This window comes from Thunnus maccoyii, chromosome 20, assembly GCF_910596095.1.
Source record: "Thunnus maccoyii chromosome 20, fThuMac1.1, whole genome shotgun sequence".
Lineage (NCBI taxonomy): Eukaryota > Metazoa > Chordata > Actinopteri > Scombriformes > Scombridae > Thunnus > Thunnus maccoyii.
In genome coordinates, this window is record NC_056552.1 from 1,766,090 (window position 1) to 1,790,274 (window position 24,185).

General features: G+C 41.7%; 1 protein-coding gene and 1 long non-coding RNA gene across 11 annotated transcripts in view; one reads left to right on the top strand and one right to left on the bottom strand.

The window, feature by feature from the left end:
* LOC121886692 (cGMP-dependent protein kinase 1-like) overlaps positions 1-24,185 on the top strand; it is a 57,343-nt gene that overhangs the window by 26,770 nt on the left and 6,388 nt on the right. For 2 of the 10 annotated variants that reach the window (XM_042396903.1, XM_042396902.1), the window contains exons 4-10: positions 7,381-7,486; positions 8,556-8,619; positions 8,748-8,825; positions 8,912-9,006; positions 15,584-15,649; positions 16,296-16,370; positions 21,800-21,896. In XM_042396903.1, coding sequence (XP_042252837.1) covers positions 7,381-7,486; positions 8,556-8,619; positions 8,748-8,825; positions 8,912-9,006; positions 15,584-15,649; positions 16,296-16,370; positions 21,800-21,896 — 581 coding nt within the window. Of the gene's footprint in view, positions 1-202; positions 368-1,687; positions 1,707-7,380; positions 7,487-8,555; positions 8,620-8,747; positions 8,826-8,911; positions 9,007-9,547; positions 9,628-10,871; positions 13,072-15,583; positions 15,650-16,295; positions 16,371-19,086; positions 19,408-20,590; positions 21,665-21,799; positions 21,897-24,185 lie in introns of those variants that run through there. The other 8 variants (XM_042396904.1, XM_042396909.1, XM_042396907.1 and 5 more) reach the window with 8 other exon arrangements.
* LOC121886694 lies at positions 7,423-8,836 on the bottom strand. The gene is made up of 3 exons (XR_006092822.1): positions 8,734-8,836; positions 8,565-8,598; positions 7,423-7,508 (listed from the first exon to the last, which is right to left on the bottom strand). It is a non-coding gene; the product is annotated as an uncharacterized LOC121886694 (long non-coding RNA).

Here is a 24,185-nt window from a genome sequence, read left to right on the forward strand (position 1 = left end):
CAAGCAGTAACAGTAGCAGCTAAAGAAGTAAAAGTAATGTTAGCACCATTGGTGCTATTAGCCGTAGTACTAGTGCAAATCATTGCGAAAGCACACGCAATGATTTGTTGTTTCACGCTTTTTGTTCAAACAGATGATGATTGGTTCGTTCATAGACAACCTGTGAAAAGTGTTGCCTTAACCTTTACTGTCATGTTTAGTTCAAAAGCAGACCCAAGCGAAAAACACAGACTAAGAGGCAGATGCAGGTTAACTGGTTTATTTAAAAAGCACTGCAGTGGAGATTAGATGGGATGGCAGAGGGAAGAGGAGGAGGAATGGAGAATGGCACGGCGGTGTGGTTGGCGGAGGAAGCCAGAGAGCGTGGGTAAGCAGGCGGGTTAGCAGGCAGGCAGGCTGGCTGGCTGGGATCCTGAAGCACAGGAGACAAACAAGCATTAATTCAAATAAGCAAACATTGGAAAACTATCACAATGAATGTCCAAAAAGACCAACTAAACCTGAGCATAGGGGACAAGAAAGACACAAGCAGAAAGGGGAACACAGGAAAACACAAGGAAGATACAGAAGCAGCCATGAAAAAAACCCCCTGCTGTTCCTTCATTTAAAAATCACAAATTTTTCATTGGAGGACGTGAAGACAAAAAGTTAGCGTGAGAAAAGGCATGTGTGGTGTGAGATCTGTGTCAGTGTATGTGCTCAATGTGTGAGAGTTGGCAGCCCTGGTAGTAGCAGTGTTAGCAGTATTGTGGCAGTAGTGTTAGCGGTAGTAGCAGTGTTAGCAGTATTGTGGCAGTAGTGTTAGCGGTAGTAGCAGTGTTAGTATTGTGGCAGTAGTGTTAGCGGTAGTAGCAGTGTTAGCAGTATTGTGGCAGTAGTGTTAGCAGTAGTAGCAGTGTTAGCAGTTTTGTGGCAGTAGTGTTAGCGGTAGTAGTGTTAGCAGTATTGTGGCAGTAGTGTTAGCAGTAGTAGTGTTAGCAGTATTGTGGCAGTAGTGTTAGCAGTAGTAGCAGTGTTAGCAGTTTTGTGGCAGTAGTGTTAGCGGTAGTAGTGTTAGCAGTATTGTGGCAGTAGTGTTAGCAGTAGTAGTGTTAGCAGTATTGTGGCAGTAGTGTTAGCAGTAGTAGCAGTGTTAGCAGTATTGTGGCAGTAGTGTTAGCAGTAGTAGTAGTGTTAGCAGTATTGTGGCAGTAGTGTTAGCAGTATTGTGGCAGTAGTGTTAGCAGTATTGTGGCAGTAGTGTTAGCAGTATTGTGGCAGTAGTGTTAGCAGTTTTGTGGCAGTAGTGTTAGCAGTATTGTGGCAGTAATGTTAGCAGTATTGTGGCAGTAGTGTTAGCAGTAGTAGTAGTAGTGTTAGCAGTATTGTGGCAGTAGTGTTAGCAGTAGTAGCAGTGTTAGCAGTATTGTGGCAGTAGTGTTAGCAGTAGTAGTAGAGTCAGTAGGAGCAGTTATAGCTCTTAATTGTTGTAGTAGTAGCAGTGTTAGCAGTATTGTGGCAGTTTTAGCTTTGTAAATAGTAGTAGTGTGAGTAGTTATTGTAGTAGTAGTGCTAGCAGTAGTAGTTGTGGCAGTAGTGTTAGTATTAGTTGTAGTAAGAGTAGAAGTATTAGCAGTAGCACTGTTAGCGGTTACATTTTATACTTTATTTCAGTCGGACTTCAATCTTCCTTCATTAGTTTCAATCTGACTTGTTTTCAGCAGCAGGTATTCACATCACTGTGTGTGTGTGTGTGTGTGTGTGTGTGTGTGTGTGTGTGTGTGTATGTGTGTGTGTTTGCATGTGTGTGTGTGTTAGAGAACAGCTGCTTGTGAATATGAATGCAGTCGTATTGAACCATCTGCTTCTTCCATTTCTGGACTATTTGACCTTTGACCTTCACCACACACACACGCAAACACACACACACACGCAAACACACACACACACACACACACACCAGGACATTAAAACTCTTCAGCCGATAATATTTGCTTTCTGCAATGTCTCCTGTTGTTTCCGTGGTTACAGAGACACTTGGCATCTCCGTGGCAACAGACAGCAGGTCATAAAGCGGTTGAAACAAGAAATAAAAAGTAATGACCAAACAGAAGCTGTAGCCTGTGTTTTCAGCACAGATACAGACTGAGTACTGCTGAAACACTACAGTGTCACTGATGAGTTGTGTATTAGCTCTAAATATCCTGAGATTTAACTGAGAGTGACTTCTTTTAAAACAGCAAGCGCCTGATCGATGCTAATCATGAATACCACATTATTTATGTTATTCAAACATAAATAGTCAGTCAGTACAGTCAGACATGGGGAGGTGGGGGGGCAGTGGGTATAAAGGCTTATCTTTGACTTTAATAAAAACGTCCTGACAGCTGTGATGGAGCTCAGCACTGATGTATCTGCAGCATCGCGGATACATTCAGTGACACATGGTTGTAAGATTGAGACATTAATCTGACACGTCTCAGACCTGCCTGAGTCACATTAATAGCTGTAGCCTGTTCTGACGGACATTTCAGTAGATTATGTTACAGATGTGAAATACTAGAGAAATAAAAGAAGAAAAATACATGAAAGTTGTGATTGAGGAGAGCTCTGTGTGTGTGTGTGTGTGTGTGTGTGTGTGTGTGTGTGTGTGTGTGTGTGGCATCTCTGTTCATTAAAGACACATAATTTGAGGCTTTTGTGCTCTCTGCAGTTTTCATTATGGATCAATATGTGTGCTGAAACACTGGAAACGGCTCCACTCACTGTAAAAAAATAACTTTACTGCCTGTAATACATCCACAGCAGCGTATTTCTCCCCCCCGTCGCTCCACATTAGGTTCCACTCTGTTACATTAAAACACCAGTTTTGAGGAGCAGAAATATGCAGCTCAGTTTAAAACATTCGGGGCTGGAGCAGCGGCGGCCCTACAGGGACCTACAGGATGGAGCCAAAGCTTTGGCACCGCGCTCACACCTGCTGTGTTCACTGTTCCTGAACATGAACAAATATGTGAATTTGAGTCCGTTTAACTCTTTCTTTCAGCTTGTGAAGGAATGAACCCCCCCGTCCCCCATGTCGGTTACGTGCCTGAAACTGTTTAAGGACACTTTAGGCTAAAACAGGCGACACAACAGAGCCTTTATTTTGAAAATCACGACACACACTGGAAAAATATCACTACAGTCACACATTTAAACATTAATGTAAAGGAAGAAAACGGAAGAAAGAAAATCTTTTTCAAGATATTAAAAGATAAAAGTTTTAACCAGCAGATGACCTCAAACTCTCCATGACTTTGTGTCATTGATCGGGATTTGATGTAAATAGTGTATCGATCGCTGTCTGTCTGAGAACTCCACACACACTCCTCTGCTCATTAAACTGCAGGAAGTTTGTATGAGTCTGTTCATCTCCAAGGTAACGCCGGCACACACACACACACACACACACACACACACACACACACACACACACACCAACACACACACAGTGTACACATTCAGATGGATGCTTGTCTCCATGGTAACCAGCTCTGTCTGAGCATCACATCAAATTTATGGGATGTCTCCCTGCAGCTGCAAATTTGGAAAATCTGGTGGTTTTTTAACATGAAAACATGTGTTTGTATCAAAGTGAGGACTGAACAACATGTCCTCACTTTCCAGAAACGTTCTCGCTACCAAGGAATAAAACTCACAGCGATGCTCAGAGAGATAGAGACACAGACACACACACACACCTACACACACGCACACACACACACACACGCACACACACACACACACCTATCATTAAATTCCATCTCATCATTTTCGTTCAGTCTTTCTTTGTTTCTTTGTTTCTTTCTTTGTTCTTAAAGTCAGCAAACAAGCAAAGTGAACGACTCTTCATCTGAGAAATTAGGAGGATTAAAGAGCCCCGAATCCACATCAGACCTTCACCTTCACTGATGATGATGATGATGATTGAAATCCTCTGGTCTCAGTGCAGAGGATCAGGCTGATGTTAATAGTGACTGCTGGCTCTTTTCAGGACTGAAAAGAATAAATTCTCTCTTTCCTTAACTGTAATAATTAGGGACCGAGCCCAAAAGGGCGAGGACCCTGTTGTTTTTCATGTGTTTGTTTGTTTGTTTGTTTGTTTCTTTATTTATTTATTATTACGCCACTTAAACCCTAAATTTGGCACGCACATCAGGTCTGGTGAAAAAGACCTACAAATCATACACTGACACCCCTGACCTAAATCTAACAGGAAGTCCACAATCAGACTTTCAAAGTAAGACTTTGCTCCGATTTTGGACCCCGAACAAACGCTATCTCCTCCGAGGGCGTTAATGTTATCAGCTTCAAACTTTGATCCATGACTTATGACACTGTGCTGAAAAAAAGTTGTTAAAAACTTTGTAATAACTCGAACGGTTTGGATTTTATAAGCCCTGAAAGTTGCAGTGCCACATCACACCTTACAATGTAAACCAATGGGGAGGATATCTATGGGCATGAACTTTGTGTCAAACAGAGGCTTCTGGCGTCTAAACTATAAGTCTGACCACTTTCAAACCTGTATCAATGGAATCGCAATGAAATTTCCTACGAAAATATGATTTTTAATGTTAGATTTGGCCAAAGTCATGGGATTTATGAGGAGATTTCACAAGAAGCGTACTCTAAAATCCTCCTCTCCAACTGCTCCTGGTGATGTCACTCCCTCAGTGCTGTGAAACATTCCGCAATACACACTCATTATAAAATCACAGGAGGAGAAAGAAAAGACTTTAAAACTCACACTCTAATATCTCAAAAACAATAAAAGATAGAAAAAACATGTAAATTCAAGATTTGTAGGTCAAAGTCTGGTGACTCATTTAAAGTTCAAATGAAGTTTGTATCTAAAACTATGTGGAAGCAGTAAATGTTCAAAAAGGTGTGGGTTCGCTCACACTCTCCATTCAAATATATGAGTATTTTTCTGTGTCCAGCTGCAGTTACTTATTGTCTCTACACACCTGACAGTACACATGTCAATCACACTTTCAAAATAAAAGCACACCACACTTGTAAGAAATATCCCTCATTTTTAAAAAGCAAAATGATCTGATCCCGACGGGCCAGAGTGCGAGGTCCCGACCAACGCTGCTCACAGCTTTAATTCATGTTTGTTTTCTGATAACGATGGTTCAGTCGAGCCGCTGCAACAGTTGATTTCTATTTCCTGTCACTCCTGCTGCGTCTCCCCCCGCAGCGCTGCTGCTGCCGCTGATGGAAAACTGAGTTATCTTTTGATTTCAGTCCCCCCTCGTCTCTGTCCGCTGCTGTCTGGGGAATCAAACCTGCGTCATCATCATGAAGCTTTGAGAGCATCCAGATCTCACAGGAGGGGGGGGGGGATGTGGTGATTTTGGCAGATTTCGGTTCTTTCCTGCTCAGTGATTGGTCAGTGAGAGCTGGGCCACATCACTGGGTCGTCCTCAGATGTTAAATGAGAGTCGTCGTTTTGTGACACGTTGATTAGAAGTTTGGAAGCTCAAAAAAACTTTAAAATCAGTAAGAGGGAGAAAATAAATAAATAAAATAAAATTTGACAATACGTTTCTTTAATCAACACCTACACAGCCAGACAGTAAACAACTGACTTCACTCTCTGTGGACTCAAAGCAGACGTCTCTCAACCTGCTGCACATAACAACCGTAAACAAGAAGACGGTTCAACACTGAGTCCACATGTTGAACTTTACCAACACACAACAACTCACACTGAGCACATGAGGATCTTTAATTACATCACTGTTTTATTGTGGTTGATAGTGTATAAATGTGTATATAGTGTAAATACAGTCAGATGTGTATCTCTCTATAGAACGTACTACAGTGTATCTACAGGAAGGAGACGTCTTGTTTTCTGGTTGAATATCGATGTATTTCAGTGGTTCTGATCCGTATGAATACATGTTAGTGTTTGAACATAAACTGAAGAGTTTTGTTGCTTGTCTGGACATGTGAAGGCTGTAGTCACTGAACGCTTTCTGTGTGAAAACAATACAAATGTGTCACAGTTTGATCCATAATTGTTGCCGTTGTGTCGACTGTGTGAAGAGTGAGGAGACTCAGTATTGAACCGTGCAGGTATTTATTTTTATTTTAGGCTTTTCAAATCTTTCTCATACATGGCCGCTCTGGGAGTCTCGATTAATCAACATACAGCAGATATCGTTAATAACCTAACGACATGTAGACATAAGGCTTAGCGATGGCCAGAACAGCATCTACAACAGCCTCAGTAAGGAGGTCTGCCAGCTCCATGTGGACCTTGGTCCTGAGGGAGGTGCGTGCTACATCGATGAGGGTCTCTCTGTCCATTTCCCGAGTCACCTTCACTTCCTCCAGAACAGCCAAGGCTTTCTCTTTTGCCGCTTCAAAGCCCTCGGCAATGATTCTTGGGTGAAGACGACCCTCTGACACGTAGAGGTCAGCCTGCTTCAGCAGTTCACCAATGATGAGGACGTCGGAGGTGGTTCCATCTCCTGTGATGATGTCATCCTGTGCTGTAGCGACCTTAGCGATGAGCGATGCTGTCGGGGTGCTGAATTTGCATCTCATGTAACAAGACGTTGCCATCTTTGGTCAGCTTTATGTCTCCTGCACCAGAAACCAGCATCCATCGTGTTCACGACGTTCAGACTGAACGAAGACGAACGATGTAAATATGAACTTTGAACTGAAAGTCTGACGTTCACGTTTCACCTCTCTGATGAAGCTTCACTAGAGAGGTGGTTTTGGTTTTAAATGGCTTTTCAGAACAGTTTCTATGTGGATCAACCTTAATACCTGCAGACAATACTCAGGGCTGAAAAAAACACTTCATGTTTTTAATTTTTTATCACAACCTTTATTTAGCTTTTCCTTTATTTACTATAAGAATAAAGTGATGCTACGTTCATGTGCAGTAACTTTTTTTCCAACATGAGAAGGTCTGAACTACATCACACACACACACATACAGAACATTAGACATGTGTACTGTTGCCATGACGACACCTGCATGTAACACATGCACACACACAAGGCAGCGCTATGATTTATGTTTTCTTCTGATCTCTGCCGCCCCCACCCCCCATACACACACACACACACACACACACACACACACACACACACGCATCTACATTCATTGTGTAACATATAAGTAATAAGTATTCATATATGCGTGTACACACAGCAGCACTATTTAATTATGAGATCCGGATCATTTTATGTTTCCTCAGCAGCTGCATCCTTCACATTAACTTCAGGATTGATTCATCTCCACCACCGACACAAGAGACAGTGATAGTTTTGATTTATTTATAGCGTCTAATAAAGAAGGGGTTTTGTAATGTATTCATGTGTGTATTTCAGCTCTGATCCATGTGAAGCTGTGGGCGATCGACCGACAGTGTTTCCAGACCATCATGATGAGAACCGGACTCATCAAACACGCTGAGTACATGGACTTCCTGAAGAGGTGACGGCCGCACACCTGCTGCCTGCAAAATAATCATAATAATAAAAAGAGATGAACTCATGAGCAAGGCACTGCTCCTCAGGGTTACAGGTTCAAATCCCACATCACACACTCACCCTCAGCTGGTTGAAAGTCGAAATCCTTCATATTTCAACCTTGTCTGCTTTGGCAACACCTGTGGTTACCGTGGTAACAGCAGGTTAGGTTTAACACTGCAGCAAACTCTGAAAGTAAGTCAACATCATCGATCCCCTTCCTGTTCCATTACTCCCAAAAAAATGACCAAAATGACTGTTTGACATGAGAAAACTGCAGTGTTTATTTATTTAGAGCTTTACAGTCTGCAGCGTGTTCACGCTGGAAAAACAACCTTGAAGCATCTAGAAACTACATTTCTATCCTCCACTGTCTGACCTGTCAGTGTGTAATGTGTTGGTGAGACTCTGCAGCTTTATAGTGAGTTTCAGCTCATTGTTTATCTGTCCGGCTGCAACTTTACTGTTCTGCTTCACTCTCAGCGTCTCATAGCGTCGTTTTATGAGAAAAAGCTGTAAAAAAAATCCACTGTTCACTACCTGCTCAGCACCAAACAGACAGTTTACAGTTAGCTGTAGACTAGCTGGTGAACATAGTGAAAGATATTTCCAGATATTTCCCTCAGGAGTTGGTGGAGACCAAAAACAGAGCTAAAATAGAGTGAATATTGGACTCACGTTCACCAGCTGGACACAAACACGACTCCACGTGAACGATAATGTTGCTCCGTAACTGCTGGATGTTTGCTAACAAGTTCAATACATCACCTTTAAGTGTAAATATGTAAATATGTCATTTTAAATCGGACCTGCATGCAGCTCCGACACAGCTCAGACTCACCAGAAGGAGCATTTAGTATAAATGAGCTAGTTTAAATAATTGCTTGATGATATGTCAATGTTGCAGGTTTAAGGGTTGAATAGTATAAAAATGAATGCAATCAAATAAATGCACAAAAGGCAAATCAGTCAGTTACTGATAAAGTTAAACAAACAGAAAATATATGAAATGAATGATGTGTTTCTGTCTGCAGTGTTCCCACCTATCAGGGTCTTCCAGAGGAAACTCTCAGTAAACTGGCCGACGTCATGGAGGAGGTGAGACACCCAACAAGAAAAACATGTTATATTATATTACATCAGTAAACTGTAAATACTTAAGTATTTAAATCAAAAAGAGCAGAACAAACTTCACTGTTATCAACGACTAACTTGTGTCTGTTTAGACTCATTATGAAGCTGGTGAGTACATCATCAGACAGGGAGCCAGAGGAGACACCTTCTTCATCATCAGCAAGGGCACGGTAACTTCCTCACCGATCACCCTTATGGATCCGCTCACTAGTCCTGATCCGTCTGCTGTTAACATGTCGATCACACTTTCTGTCAGGTGAACGTGACCCAAGTGGATTCAGCCAATCAGGAGCCAGTACACCTCCGAGAGCTCACCAGGGGAGACTGGTTTGGAGAACGAGCGCTGCAGGGGTAAGATCATGTGACCTGACGCGACCTCTGACCTCGAGACCTGAACCTTGAGTTCTAAACTTGACATCTTAACCTGAACTTCCAGTCCTGAACCCTTAAAGAGCAACTTGCAGATTAAATTATTTACAAATATTTATACTTAACCTTGTCTGAAAATCACCATTTTAAATATTAATGTAATATTTAACATGTTTTGCAAGACATAAGGGCCCAAATTCAGGGGAAAAAGTGTCCGTTTTAAGCAAAGCTCTTAAAACCTTTTCAACATTGCGTCATATTACGTAACAAAACGGCGTCGGTCTCCTCGGCTCTGCTTCAGCTCAGTCTGCAGTCGTAGGTGGTCGTGAGTCTGAGTCTGAGTCACAGTTTTCCTAACAGGAAGGAACGGTGCGAGTTTTCACGCCTGAGTGCGTTTTGTCCAGTTGAAGAGACGCAACGTCACGGCTGCATCTGTTACGAAAAACGCAATCACATGTGGCGCTCATTTTAGACCCGAGGATTATCATCCTGGTGATATGATGGAGTTCAGGACCGGGTGAGACTGACAGCTGGTGGCTCCATCAGGTCTCCTGCCGGCAGGAGTAATGGTCACGGATCTGTCAGAGATTCAGCTCGAACTGAGTAAGTTTTCTGAAGTTTGCTAACTTCCAAATCAGTCAGCATAATGATTTCAATAATAAAGCAACGTGTGACGCGTATTAAAGGTGCAGGATGTAGAATTTAGTGGCATCTAGCAGAACGGACTTGGCAGAAATGGAATATAATATCAAGTATGTTGTAATTAGTGTTAAATCACCTGAAAATAAGAATTGTTGTGTTTTTGTTACCTTAGAATGAGCCCTTTATATCTACAGAGGGAGCAGGTCCTCCTCATGGCGGAGTCCGCCATGTTGCAGACTCGGAAGGGAAGGGGGAGGGGAGGGATTATCAGTCACTGTTAGACGCCACTAAATCCTTTAATTGTTGTAAGGCAGTGAAGCTACCTTGTTAAACCCACCAGCTAATAATGTATAATGGCTAACATTAGCTAGCATTAGCAACCTAGTTTTTAAAAGAAGGCATAATCGGTAACTTCAGTTTACTATAACAACATAGTTACAGCTTGTTTGCACAGCTAATACATGTGTTATTTATTTTCATGTGGTGTAATGTTGATGCGTTTTGAATAGGGATGCACGATATTATAAGCACGTCATCGGTATCGGCCGATAAAAGCTCTAAAATGAAATATCCGCATCGGCCATCTCTGCTGACATTAAGAGGCCGATCTGTTGCTACCTCCTCCGCCGCCTGACTGTGTTTCCCTCCACGGACTGTTTCATCCTGACGGTCCCGGTGTTTCCTCCGCAGGCTGCACTTCACTCAGCTGCTTCTTCCCACTAACCTGAATAACAAACTGGGGCTCGGTGGTCCAGTTGGATCCACATGGAGAGCCGCGGCTAACGTTAGCTGTGAGGCTAGCAGAGGCTAGCTGGCTGTGCTTCCCTCTGGCCATGCTGCTGCTAACGCTCTGCTAGCCTCTCGGCTAACGTTAGCCGCGGCTCTCCATGTGGATCCAACTGGACCACCGAGCCCCAGTTTGTTATTCAGGTTAAAGTGGGAAGAAGCAGCTGAGTGAAGTGGAGCCTGGGGAGGAAACATAACAGTCAGAGAAAAGTAGTCCGTGAGGAGCTGCTAAGTTCGGCTGCACAGATAGGAAACACCTAACATTAAAGTTTTAATGCTGAACTCCTGAACTCCAGTCTTCCTAAATTCTTCCTTCATATATTGTCTTTCTTGATCATACTTAGTATAATCTATGCTGCATGCATAATAGCCTCCTCAGCCAGCTGGAAAAAAATATGTGCATATATCAGTATCTGCAATCAGCCACAGTGAGTTGGAAATATCGGCATATCTGATATCAGCAAAAAATCCAATATCGTGCATCCCTAGTTTTAAGGATTTGGGAGATACTGCAAGTAATGAAGGGACAGATGCTGCAGTGCTTCTCTCCACTGGCTCCCAGTGTAACCTCAAACCTTTACGTCAGTCATCAGGTGCTGTAACTTTACTCTCATATCTAGAATTAGTTGCACATGCCACATATCCATTTACATAATGTAGGAGGGTAAAATATTAGAAACACTCTCAGTATGACGCAGGCTTGTACAACTCCAACACCAACTATGACCTCCATAATTAACATATAATTGAATTAACACATTTCAGACTAAATGTCAACAAACACTGAACATTATAAGCTTCATAAAGGTAGATTTTGTGGCAGAGCTGTCGTATTGGATAGCATTAGATTGTACAGGTGTAGCTAATAAGGTAAGGTAGACCTCTCTCTAGCCTCGCTGTCCAGGTAAAACCCAAGATGAGACTCAGACAGAAAGGTCTGAGAAACGAACATCACCTCCACTGCTCAGTCCCGTACACAGCCACGATGAATCATCCTCTGTTGTCATGGACCAATCTGCTGATATGTCACGGAGCCCAGAAGAGGAAACGATGAGTGAGTCATCTGACGAGGAACTGTCACTGAGCCAACACAGAAATGTCACTCTGACCTCAAGTAAGACTTTTCATTTTAATTTTAGATTAAATGAAATAGCCAGAAATAATGAGTGTGTTTTTTTTTCTTTTTTCAGAGCTGCTGACATGTTCATTGTGTACCAGCTGATGTCCTTGTTTACCTTGTTTACCATTCGTCAGGTCAAGTAGGGGGTCTGAAGAGCATCATAGAGTTTCTTAAAGAGCAACACATGCAAGTGTCAACATGTAAAGAACAAACGTACAAAAACTCTTGGCACTGAAAAGCTAAAAGTACATTTTTCTTATTATAATTAATGTGTTGAGTTCCACACTTTAGTTTGTCAAGTGGCTGCAGGAGGAGACGTGTCCAGAAGGAACAAACGTCTTTGACATCTGGTATTCTGGTTAAAGTATGTATGGTGATGTTTTGTTTATGTTTATAATCACATTTTCTTTTTTAACATTCAGTGTTTCTTTTCTGAAACAGGTCCAGAGAGAGAAGACCTGCAGCTGGACCTGCAGCACAGATGTTGTGGTTCAAAGGACTAATTTTATGTTTTGTTTATTAAAAGTTTTCTTAATGTTGCAAGACAGCACTTTGTATTTTACCTTTTTACTATTTACTTTTGCTTATTATACTCATAAATTACACTATATGTGTATTTTGATGCAAATTAAAACATTATCTGTAAATAAAATACTCTGAGTTTGTTCTAGTTTTAAATGGGTCAGTCTGTATATTTTTCTTTTGATATTATTATTATTTCTTACATCCACAAACACATTTTAAAAAGCTCCAATCTTCTGTTTTGAGTTTTGGTTTTAACTCTTAGTTTACATTTGTGTTACAGAATATAACCTTATTGTCTTTATTAATATAGGATGTGTGTTATTAGCCTGAAGCTGCTGCTGCATGCAGGTCTGTTTGATATAAATCTGATCTAAACTTCATAAAAAGTTTTTATCCAATGAGACACTTTGTGATTCATTTTTATTGACTGTCATCAAAATGAGGCCATTAAACCCTGGAAACAAGATGATTTTATTATTAACATCATCAAAAAGTGTGATTATAGGTAGTGATGACCTTAAATATGTAAAAACAGAAATTATTTAGCTTGTTTTCATATTGTCTCCAATTTGCTGTTTATCTACATATAAATACTTAGATGTACTATTTACTATTATTATTCTATTTCAAATCAGTAAAGCAATGAGGTTCATTCATTGCTCGTTTATTGTAACTCAGCAGAATAAAAGATTATTTCTACCTGAAACATCTTCCAGTCTGCTGGTCTGGAGAGGGTCATGGTCCTGCCTGGAGTTCATGGTCATGCTTCAGAGTCTGGATGCAGCGTCAGGTTCGGTATATCAGGTCTGCAGCACACAGTCTCTCCAGAGCCGACAGGGCCGACGTCTCCCACACAAGCAGCGATCAAACACAACCAGGAGACTGTTTATCTCTCTCAGTGATGTAACAGCAGAGCTCTGTAAGAGTAGTGTGGAGATACGACTGATACAAGCTGATAGTTGCACTTCTGATGGGTGAGTATCAAGACCTTCCTTCTAACGCTGGCCTCCTGGATGATAGCAGGCTCATAATTAGTCAAAATTAACCTTAAGATCCATTTGTTTCTTATTGTTGAACTGGGCTGCTCTCCCTTTTGTTACGTCAAGTAAAATTCACACACTAAAATGACTCCAGAAGTCACTGTAGTGTGAATATAAGCATATTTTTTTAATGAAAATCTTGTTTCTACATCATTTTCCTACACATTGATTTACTGGAGTCTCCAACCAGCAAGTTGCTCTTTAACTTCCAAACTTGAACCCTTGAAGATGCAATAAATGATCAAACCGTCAAACTAGGCGGCGCTGATCAAATATTGATCAAGCTTCTGTTAGTGCATTGCTTATTTCTTGTCTCAAATGTTTTCAGAAACATATTTTAATGAACTGTTTAGCTGTAATATGAGAAAGCTTGTGACCCGGCCGCCATGTTGAAAATGGACACTGGGAGGACAGCGAGGGACTCACATGCACTAACATGCACACTCACATGCACTAACATGCACACTCACATGCACTAACATGCACATCCGACCAGACCGTCTATCAAAACAAAGAACAGAAAGGCTCAGAGGGAGTTCGACTTTATTCTCTGCTCAGGACGCCATTATACTCCACTATATCCTTACATAGCAAATAGCGGGGCTGAATGTCGTTTATTGGACCTTTAACTTACAAACTTGAACTTTTAACTAACCCTTCACTGTACACCGCTTCAATATTTAAGGACTGACACACCTGCTGTGATTGGTTGACCACTAAATGTGGGAGGAGTTCAGCAAAATAGTCAGTTGCCTCCAAAATGTCCTCACTGTGCAGGTCTAAAACACAAGCTGGTCCTCACAAAGATGGAAGTCCATGAAAACAAACACACACACACACACACACACACACACACACACACACACACACACACAGACAACCTGCTGTAATAAACTCCTTCTCTCTTGTTGACCTCATTTCCTGTCAGACTGCTGTTCGCTGAGATTTGATGTTATTAAGAGCTGAGACACGCAGACGCTGAAGTTTGACCCCAAACACACTCAGAGTGTGGTCGGGTGTGTTTCCCCCCCTTGTACGTCTGTCTAACAACTGCTGGACTGAATTACATTTTCTGTGGACATTAATGGTCCACAGAGCTCAAACCTTGATGGTTTTAGTGACTCTTCAGGCTTCAGGTTCAGAGGTGAAACTCTGTCTGAAACCACGACAGAAATGTTTCTGACTGCGTAACAACACATGATGAGACAATTAGTTCACTGATTAGGACGCGACTGCTTTTACGATCTAATTAAATCTGATTTCATGTCCTTGTACATTAGATATAGTATTGCGACAGCCTCACCTGTTAAATCTACTCTGTCTGTAATAGTGTGTGTGTGTGTGTGTGTGTGCATCTGGAGGTGAAAAGGACCCGTCAAAAAGAAAAAATCTTGCTTGTCATTACAAGCTGACACCACTGATGACGACCGCTGTGGTTTTATATAGCAGCAAATGTCCCGTACAGACACACTGAAGGAAAAAACCGAACATTTATGAGGCTGTGTGAATATTTCGTGACCAGAGAGCGACACACACACACTAAGACACACTAAGAACATGGATGATGACGGGTTGCTAAAAGCCTGGAAGCATTAAACTGACAGTGAGGACAGTGTGACCCTCCAGGGAAATAAATCACTACAGTGTCCTCACAAGTACAGCAAAGAGTTTTCCTCTGTGTTCGTCCTGCTGAAGCTTCGTTAGAGACGTTTTTGGCTGTTTTCTGGTCAGACGTGTTAAATCAGAACATGTGTGTTTACGTGATAATGAGCTTCTCTCTCTCTGCTGGTGTACAAACCTCCGATCTCCATCACAGCAGCTGCTAATTGGTCTGAAGTGTGTTTGGCTGTTTCCTCAGGGGAGAACAATTTACACATCCGCCGAGTGTGTGTGTGAGTGTGTGTGTGAGTGTGTGTGTGAGTGTGTGTGTGAGTGTGTGTGTGAGTGGTCTGTCATAGGCTACTTTTGGGGACAAATTTCAGACTTAGGATCAGTTAATTGGGGACGGCTTGTCCAATCAGGGACAAGAGCCATGTCCGTGTGTGTGTGTGTGTGTGTGTGTGTGTGTGTGTGTGTCCTGTTTTTCTATCTCTGTGAGGACCCGTTTCACTTCCAGGAAAGTTTTGGAAATGTAAACATTTTTTGAGTTTGAGGACATAATGCGAAGAGAAGAATTCTTTTTTTTTTAAAGTAAGGACACGTTTTAGGAAGTAATCGAGTGTTTTTAGAAAAGGGAAACTGGTTTAAAACTTAAAATAAGGACATGTTGTCTGGTCAGGAAGTAGAGATGTGACATGTCAGCATTTCCTCACAGTCCATTTCCTGTTTCGAGTTAAGGCTTTGGTTGCTGACAGAGAATAGTGATTAATGAAGCTGTGTGTGTGTGTGTGTGTGTGTGTGTGTGTGTGTGTGTGTGTGTGTGTGTGTGTGTGTGTTGTATCCACAGTGAGGATGTCAGAACAGCCAATGTCATCGCTAGCGGGGACGTCACCTGCCTGGTCATCGACCGAGAGTAAGACACACACACACACACACACACGTGCGCACACATGCACATACATACACACACACACACGCATGCACACACATACACAAACACGCACACATACACACACACGCGCACACATGCACATACATACACACATACACACGCACACACATACACAAACACACACACATACACACGCACACATGCACATACATACACACACACACACACACATGCACACACATACACAAACACACACACACGCACACACGCACACACTCATGCACACACATAAACACACATGCACACACATAAACACACATGCACACACACACACACACACACACACACACACGCACACGCACACAAACATACACATACACACACACACACATGCACACACACACACACACACACAAACACACACACGCGCGCACATGCACACACACACACACACACACACACACACACACACGCGTGCACACACGTTACAGTACTTTAAATACCTTTCAGTGAGTGAAGCTGCTGATGGTTTATTAAAGCTGTCTGCTGCCCTCTGCTGGTACTCACAAAAACCACACACACACACACACACACACACACACACACACACACACACACACACAGTTCAATAAAGGCTCTGATTGGCTGTCGTCTTCTTTCTCCTCAGCTCATTCAAGCATCTGATTGGTGGACTGGATGACGTTTCAAATAAAGGCTACGAGGACGCTGAAGTTAAGGCCAAGTAGGTTTAACACTCGTCTTTCCTTAAAAGCTTCAAACTAGAGATTCAAGTCATTAAAGCTTTCCAAACCTGAATATATTTAATATCAATATCAACAGAAGCTTTAACTCTTTGTATGTAGAGTTTATTTACTGCTGAGGTTTAAATCAGCAAAGTTTTCCTTTTAAAGCTGCAGCAGTACAAAACAAAAGCATAACATTAAACATTAAACCTTGACTGTGATTGATTCATATTCTGATGGTTAATTAAAAAAAAAACTAGTTAAGTTTCCATCTAAATATACTCGACATTTCAACCGAATTTCCAAATTGGATCCAAAGAAAATGTAGTGACAGTTTGTTTCCATCCACTCGTGCTGTTTCTCATTTTCTTCCATTCAGGTTTTTGACGCACAGATTGAAAATAAACCCTAACCCTAACAGGTGGATGGAAATACACTAACTAACAGTAAGCTGTGACTGTGTCTGAATATTTACAGCAGTAACAGGATCCTCAGTGTTGCTTATGTAAGAACAGCTAATAATACCTGCTGCGGTTAGAGAGTCAGAACCAGGTCACACTAAAGGACACAAAGAAACCGCTGAACATACACGAAGGAGCTTCTTCACTCTTGGCAGCTGTTTTCTTTCCATGTCAATCGTCCTAAAGCTCCTTGTTTTATCTGAATATTAAATTATCGGCTGCAACTTTACTGTTCTGGTTCACTCTCAGCGTCTCATAGTGTCGTTTTCAGAGACAAAGCTGTAAAAAGCTGCTGTACACTACCTGCTCAGCACCAAACTGGTGAACATAGTGGAGCATTTAGCAGCTAAAGAGCCAGATATTTCCCTCAGGAGTTGGTGGAGACCAAAAACAGAGCTAAAAGAGAGTGAATATTGGACTTACATTCACCAGCTGGACACAAACACGACTCCACATGAATGATAATGTTGCTCCGTAACTGCTGGATGTGGAAATAAACAACTGTTTGCTAACAAGATGATGATGTGTCAGTGTTGTGTTCATAACTTGGGCCGATCAGGACGCTGGTAGTTTTGTTTCTACATGTTATATATATATATGTACAAACTATAATTCTCTCCTCTCCTTGAGACTTGAAGTAACTGTCCGTGTTGTTTGGGGAAGCGAAAGCCTCTCTGATAAAGGGTGAATCAGCGTTGCCGTGGTAACCAAGGTCGGAGGAGGCCTTTCTTAGACAACACAGGTAACACGGTAAATGTGTAGATTCTATTGACACGATCAGAGATTCAAACCAGAATGTGCTGATGGTGACAAACACGAGTAAAGTGCAGTTCTTTAGTTCAGAAACTAATGAACCAATTAGATTAATGTTTCATATCGTAGGCTAATCTGTCGGGGTTAAAGACTAAGATTCAGACCTTCAGAGAGCAGAACAGGAAGAGACAGCATCTTGATGTTTGCTTTCAATAAACATTCTCATTATTAAGACATCAAAGGCTCGTGTGCACTGACCATCGCTCAATATTTCCACAACATATATATTATGAATCAGCTCCATTCCTGCTAGTTTAAATAATTACTGGATATGAAGTTTAGTTGGGAGCTGATTTTAAAAGTCTTTCCTCTTTCTTCCCTACTGAAGACAGCTCCTAAATATATAGTTTCATGTTCAGAAGAAGCTCGTTAATAGAACAGCTGCTCACTGTAGTTTTTAACAAACAAACAAACAAACAAACAAACAGGAGGACATTTGTTGGGGACTATTTTCAGTGGCAGATGAATCCACGTTTGGCGCTCTAGTGAGTATTTCTGGCAGCAGGACGGTGTGTGTGTGTGTGGGACTCAGTCAAAATAAACTAGTGTGTGTGTCACAGTGCAGCGATGTGACTCACTGATGTGTTTTTAATAGTTTTTGGACAACGACGCAGGTCTACAGCACAGAGGAAGAAGATTTATCTTTTATTTTGTTGTATATAATTTATTATTGTCTCGTATCTTATCTTACATTATATATCAATAACAGTGATTGTTAGCAGATCAATTCACTGATGTTTTTTATGTTTTTACATAAATCTATGTGTAATATTTACAGTCAGTCGCGGTGTAACAGCAGCTGTTGTGTCCAGGATCAGATGACTGTTGGTCATGTGACGGAGTGAAGCTGATGACCGTCAGTCATCTCCTCTTATGGTATAGATGAGTGTTTTTCCATCCTGGTCCCCCCCCGGGCCCCCCCCCCCCCCCCCCCGGTCCCCTCTCTGTCCCCCCGCCCCCCCCCCCCCCGGTCCCCCCCGGTCCCCTCTGCCCTGCATGTTTTAGGTTTCTTGATGACGAGCTGGGGGGGGGGGGGGATATATATCACTGGTATAGATTCAATACAGCAAACACACACGTCATTCATACACCAGGTGTCCTCCTGTCAATCAGGGATGTTGCTATGGTAACCCTAAACAGAAAACTAATGTGTTAATATATTTCTGTCTGTATCTATTTTCTTTTTTTTTACACTTCTGTTTATTTATTTTTATTTTTTAAAAGGATTAATTTGCTGCAAGAAGTTTTAATTGCAACATGAGATACAGAAGTCATAATTATGAGATATTATGAGATTTTTAAACATTTTTGTCATTAAAGCTAAAAAAAACTATTACATGTAAATAAAAATAATAATTATAATAGAGTAATATAGAATAATAGTAATAATAATAATAATAATAATGAATAGAATAACAATAATAATGGATGTAGCCACTGTGATGTCAAACATTGGTTTGTGGACTCCCGTTTTGAAGCCGTGAGTTCGGTATTTTGACTTTCGCCGTCTTAGTTTTTTGGAGCCAGAAGTGATGACCATATTTGGACGAGAGTGTGGTGCCGGGGGGAGGAGCTCCCCAGAGTCCAGCTGCAGCACCTCACACACTGCCGTGGTAGTGCCAAGGTCGCCTAAAGCATACCCCGCTTTATCGCCCGTAATTTATAGATTATCTGTGAATCCCAGTTGTCTAAAACTGACCTCGCTAGCAAACAGCAGGCTGTAGTTCAAGAGCTCCGCACATAGAACTGGAGTTACTTCCAGGTAATATTTCTTATCGAGCGATGATGTCAGACCTGAACACAGAAATGGTGAAAAACAGTTTAACACTCTTAACTCCACAGTTCAGTCATTTCACACGTTTTCAGCAATTAATTTCTAACATATTTAATGTGTTTCAAAAGAAATCTCTGATTTTCCTTTACACACTTTAACTTTTAGAGTTTTTATCATGGTTCGATTTTATAATTAACACTCTGTGTTATTTTCTGTTTGTGTGCTCTGAATGTTTTATGTGAAATGGTAAATGGACTGCACTTACATGGTTCCTTTCTAGTCTTACAACCACTCAGAGCACATTCATACACTGATGGCTGCCATGCCAACCTGCTCATCAGGAGGCTAATTTAATGCATTCACACACACAGATGGCACTTTGGCAATTTGAGCTTCAGTATCTTGCTCAAGAACACTTCGACATGCAGACTGGAGGAGCCGGGAATCAAACCGCTGATCTTCCGATTAGTAGAGGACCTGCTCGTCATGTTCATAGTTTGAATCTGTGTGTTTTTGTTTGCTTTTTTTAATAAAACCAAACCAGATCACACCCCTGCTGCAGGACTGTTCACCAGTTTTAAGTTATATATAGTTTTGCCTTGTTAAGCTGATGCTTGCTCAAGGACACTTCAGCAGGGTGAAGGTTGGGGGGTCTTTGAACCTGTAGTTCAATGCTAACAGTTAATCTCCTTCTCACTTTAACAAACTATTTTTAGAGTGTTAGTTTGTCCTGACAGAACGGCAGCAGCTACTGTTTCTGCAGAAATCTGATTCCACAGCGTCGGTTTCCAGGAAATAGTCCACTCCCTGTTTGGAGAAACACACACACACACACACACACACACACACACACACACACACACACAGATTTTATTTTGACTTGCAATCAAATCACCCAAAAACATCTTTCCTACCTGAAACCTGGCAGAGCTGTGACTCACTGCTTAGTGCAGCTGATGATGAACTTCTGCTTCATCACTTCACTGATGAAGCAGACGATCACAAACTCTCAAAAAGAATCACAGCAAAACTTCTCAACTGAAATGGTTCCATCCATTATTTGTGCAACGTGAGACGCTGGACTGAAATTAGTGACACAAAGACACAAGTGATGTTGGGAACCAGGGTCCAGTGCAAAGGGAGAGCAACCTTTTACCAGACTATAAAACTATAACTTGAGACGTAGATATGTGCTCTAAATATCTTGATACGTCTTTTGAAGTCAGTCTCTGGTTTTGAGGTCGGGACAGTTTGTCCCGCTGCCTGACAGTCAGTCTGACCGAGCTGCGTTTACAGGATGAACCTCTGAGCAATGTTCCCACGTGCTAAAAATACCAGCAGCAGCAGCGTCCAGCCGTGCGGTCCGTCCTCTCAGGTTGGTCTTACACCCTGCAGGACTCAGCCGGAGCAGACGTGGATGCTGTTTTGGCAAAAAGGAGAAACCTTTCAGAGGCTCTCCTCGCTCACGCTTTCAGTTTGAGTCAACTCGTTTGGACTTTTTTTCCACAGTGGACGTCCAAAAACTTCAAGTCTAGTTATTAAATTCTTTCTTAAACGTAGAATATTTACATCTTTCTTATTTTTGATGATACCGTCCTGTTCTGGATTCTGACGGCGGCGTCCCGCTTGGTTCCGGACCGACCCCGTTTGTAACCTACATGCACACAGAGCTGGAGGATCTGGCAACCTCACCGCACCAGACCAGAACCTCACACCACCACCGCCACCGCCACCGTCGCCTCGTCGTCGCCTATCCTCACCATGTAAACTTGAAGTGGAGCTCCTCCTTTGAGACGGCTCTCTTACGGACGCTGTGCAGAACGTTCTCGTGAGGACAGAAAAGAGTTTTTGTTTATTTGTTTGGGGTTTTTTTTCGGCGAGGAGACATCGTTCCAAAGATCTGAAGGAAGTGGAAATAACTGCACCGTCAGCATCGACTGAAGGATTTCAGAACGCTGCACAAAATTACATTCCTGAAATAATTTCATTATTATTATTTTAGAAAAGCTTCACAGAAACATCTCTCAGGTGTTCTGATCCGTCCGGTCCTGGTCCTGTTCTCGTGGATTTAATACAGTTTGGAGATGAGGGAGTTGCTCCCCATCACAGCGAGGCGGCAGAGAGAGCGACAGACCAGCCTCCCTGCTCCTCCTTCCTCCTCCTCTTCTTCCTCCTTCCCCATCACCTCCTTCTCCATCCAAACCTCCAAAAAGTTCCCGTTCTTCCACGTGGTCAAATGCTGCAGGTACGACGGAGTTCCTGTTCTGTCTGAACCGGAAGAGTTTTTTGGTTTCAAACCTGTACATGTTGTGGTCCCATAAAGGTTTTAAATTGTGTTTCCTGTGTTCAGTGAAGCTGTTTTTTTGTTTTTTGTTTCCAGGTACGAGGCAGAGAACGCCTTCTTCTCCAGTCTGAGGCTGAACGACTTCAACATCATCGACACACTGGGAGTCGGCGGCTTCGGACGTGTTGAGCTGGTACGATCTGATCAAAAAAAAACACAACATCGGGTCACAGTAACAGATCAATTAGTATTCATTTAATCAGATGCAGGATTTACAGCAGATACACATAGATACAACAGGAATCCAGTTTAAGATAAGTGTCCGATTACTTTAAAACCAGTTTCAGACCAGTTTGCAGATTAGTTTTAACCCTCCTGTTGTCCTCGGGTCAAATTTGACCCGTTTTAAAATGTTTTTATATCACATGGATGGTTCCATACCACACACTTTGCAAGTAAAAGTAATGATCACTACTTTCATTGAATTTTGGGTGTTTTATTAAAATTTGTATCATCTGTGGACTTTTGTCCTCCCGAGTCAAAATTGACCCGGGAGGACAAAAGTTGCATGAGGGTTAAGATCTGTTTCGTATTAGTTTAAAACCAGTTTCAGACCAGTTTAAGATTACTTTGAGAACAGTTTAAAACTAGTTTGAGACAATTTGAGACCAGTTTTAGGCCAGTTTCATGTTAGTCTGAGACCAGTTCAGATAAATTTGAAACCAGATTTACTTTAGTTTGAGACAAATTACAGATTAGGTGGAGACCAGTTTAAGATCTGTGTCAGATTACTTGAGAACCAGTTTCAGTCCAGTTTCATTCTGGTTTGACACTAGTTTCACATTAGTTCAAATTAGATTGAGACTAGTTTTAGAACAGTTTTAGATTGACGTAAAACCAGTTTCAAATCACTTTGAGACCAGTTTAAGACCAGTTTAAGACCAGTTTAAGACCAGCTGCAGATTAGTTTGAGATTCATTTCAGGCCAATTTCAAATAAATTTGAAGCCAGAAGATGTAATAAATCAGAAATCTGATTTATAGTCCACAACGCAGACAATATTCTGCACAGCGTGTGTGTGTGTGTGTGTGTGTGCGTGTGTGTGTGCGCGTGTGTGTGTGTGTGTGTGCGTGTGCGTGTGCGTGTGTGTGTGCACATGTTTACATGTATGTAGGGTTAGGCTGTACAAAATGAATGGAGTCAATGCAATGTCCTAACAAGGATAGATGCACAAACAAGGATAGCTGTGTGTGTGTGTGTGTGTGTGTGTGTGCGTGTGTGTGTGTGCGCGTGCCTTCAGCTATTTGCAGTAACTTTCCAGTAAAGTACCACCGCTGGTAACTGGAAACCAGTCATCATGTGATGGTCATGTGATTGAGTGTCTGGCCCCGCTGAGGTTTGGGGGTACTGAAGGTCGAAGGGGAAGCCCTGCAGAGGGTTTGTCCAAAAACAGGAAGGAATCCCCGCTCAGGATCTCCCATCATTCCTCGGGAGATATTTTTAGCGGGTGAGTCAGAGTGTAACTCTGCACCGAGGAAAAAACTGACCTCTGACCTCCAGACTGTCTGTGTGAGCCTAAACAGAAATCTTACTACGCAGATATCTTCCATCAGAGTATCTCCCAGCGTAGTTCTGCTTTCTGTTTACTTTCGGTTTATAGCCGGAGGCGCCGACTGATTGTATTCAGTCTCAGTGACGTTATATTCGATACGGAAGCTCAGAGGCGTCCATATCGAAGCTCGAACAATAAAAAAGAGAATGACTTTTGAGTTTATTTATTTGCACAGATTATAATAAATAAAATGAAACAAATACATACAAACAACAAGAAAAAAATCACAAAGAGGAAAAAAGCCTATTAGGCTTATTGATTATCTCTACCTGAATATATATACAAGAAAAACAAAGTCAGACTATTAAAAAAAACAAACCCAAAAAGGATAATAAAACCAAAATTAAAGACAATTTAGAAAGAAAGAAAAGAAAATGTAAGAGTAGTAGTTCCACACATCTGGACGTCTGTGTCTGAAAGTTGACTTCTGGTCGTCAGATGTTTGAGAAGATGCAGATCAGATGATCGTCTGGTTGAGTTAGTTTTAAAACAAATAATGATTCAAAAGTGACATTTATACTTTATCAAAAGTGTTTTCAAACTGTATTCTTAGTTTTACAAGAGAAAAGACTTTAAAGATAAGATCTATTATTAATACTGTCTGTCCAGTATTAATAACTTTCCTCCCCACTGAAGACTGTAAACACCACACACACACACACACACACACACTCACACACACACACACACACACACACACACACACACACACACACACGCACACACCCCGTCTTCATTACCGACCCACGAGGGAGGTGTGACCTCTCCGACATGTCAGAGTAAGAGCTCGTATAACATAACGTAAAGAATCTGTCCAGAAATAGAGGATTGTGTCATCATGGTCTATTAACACCACAGTGTGTGTGTGTG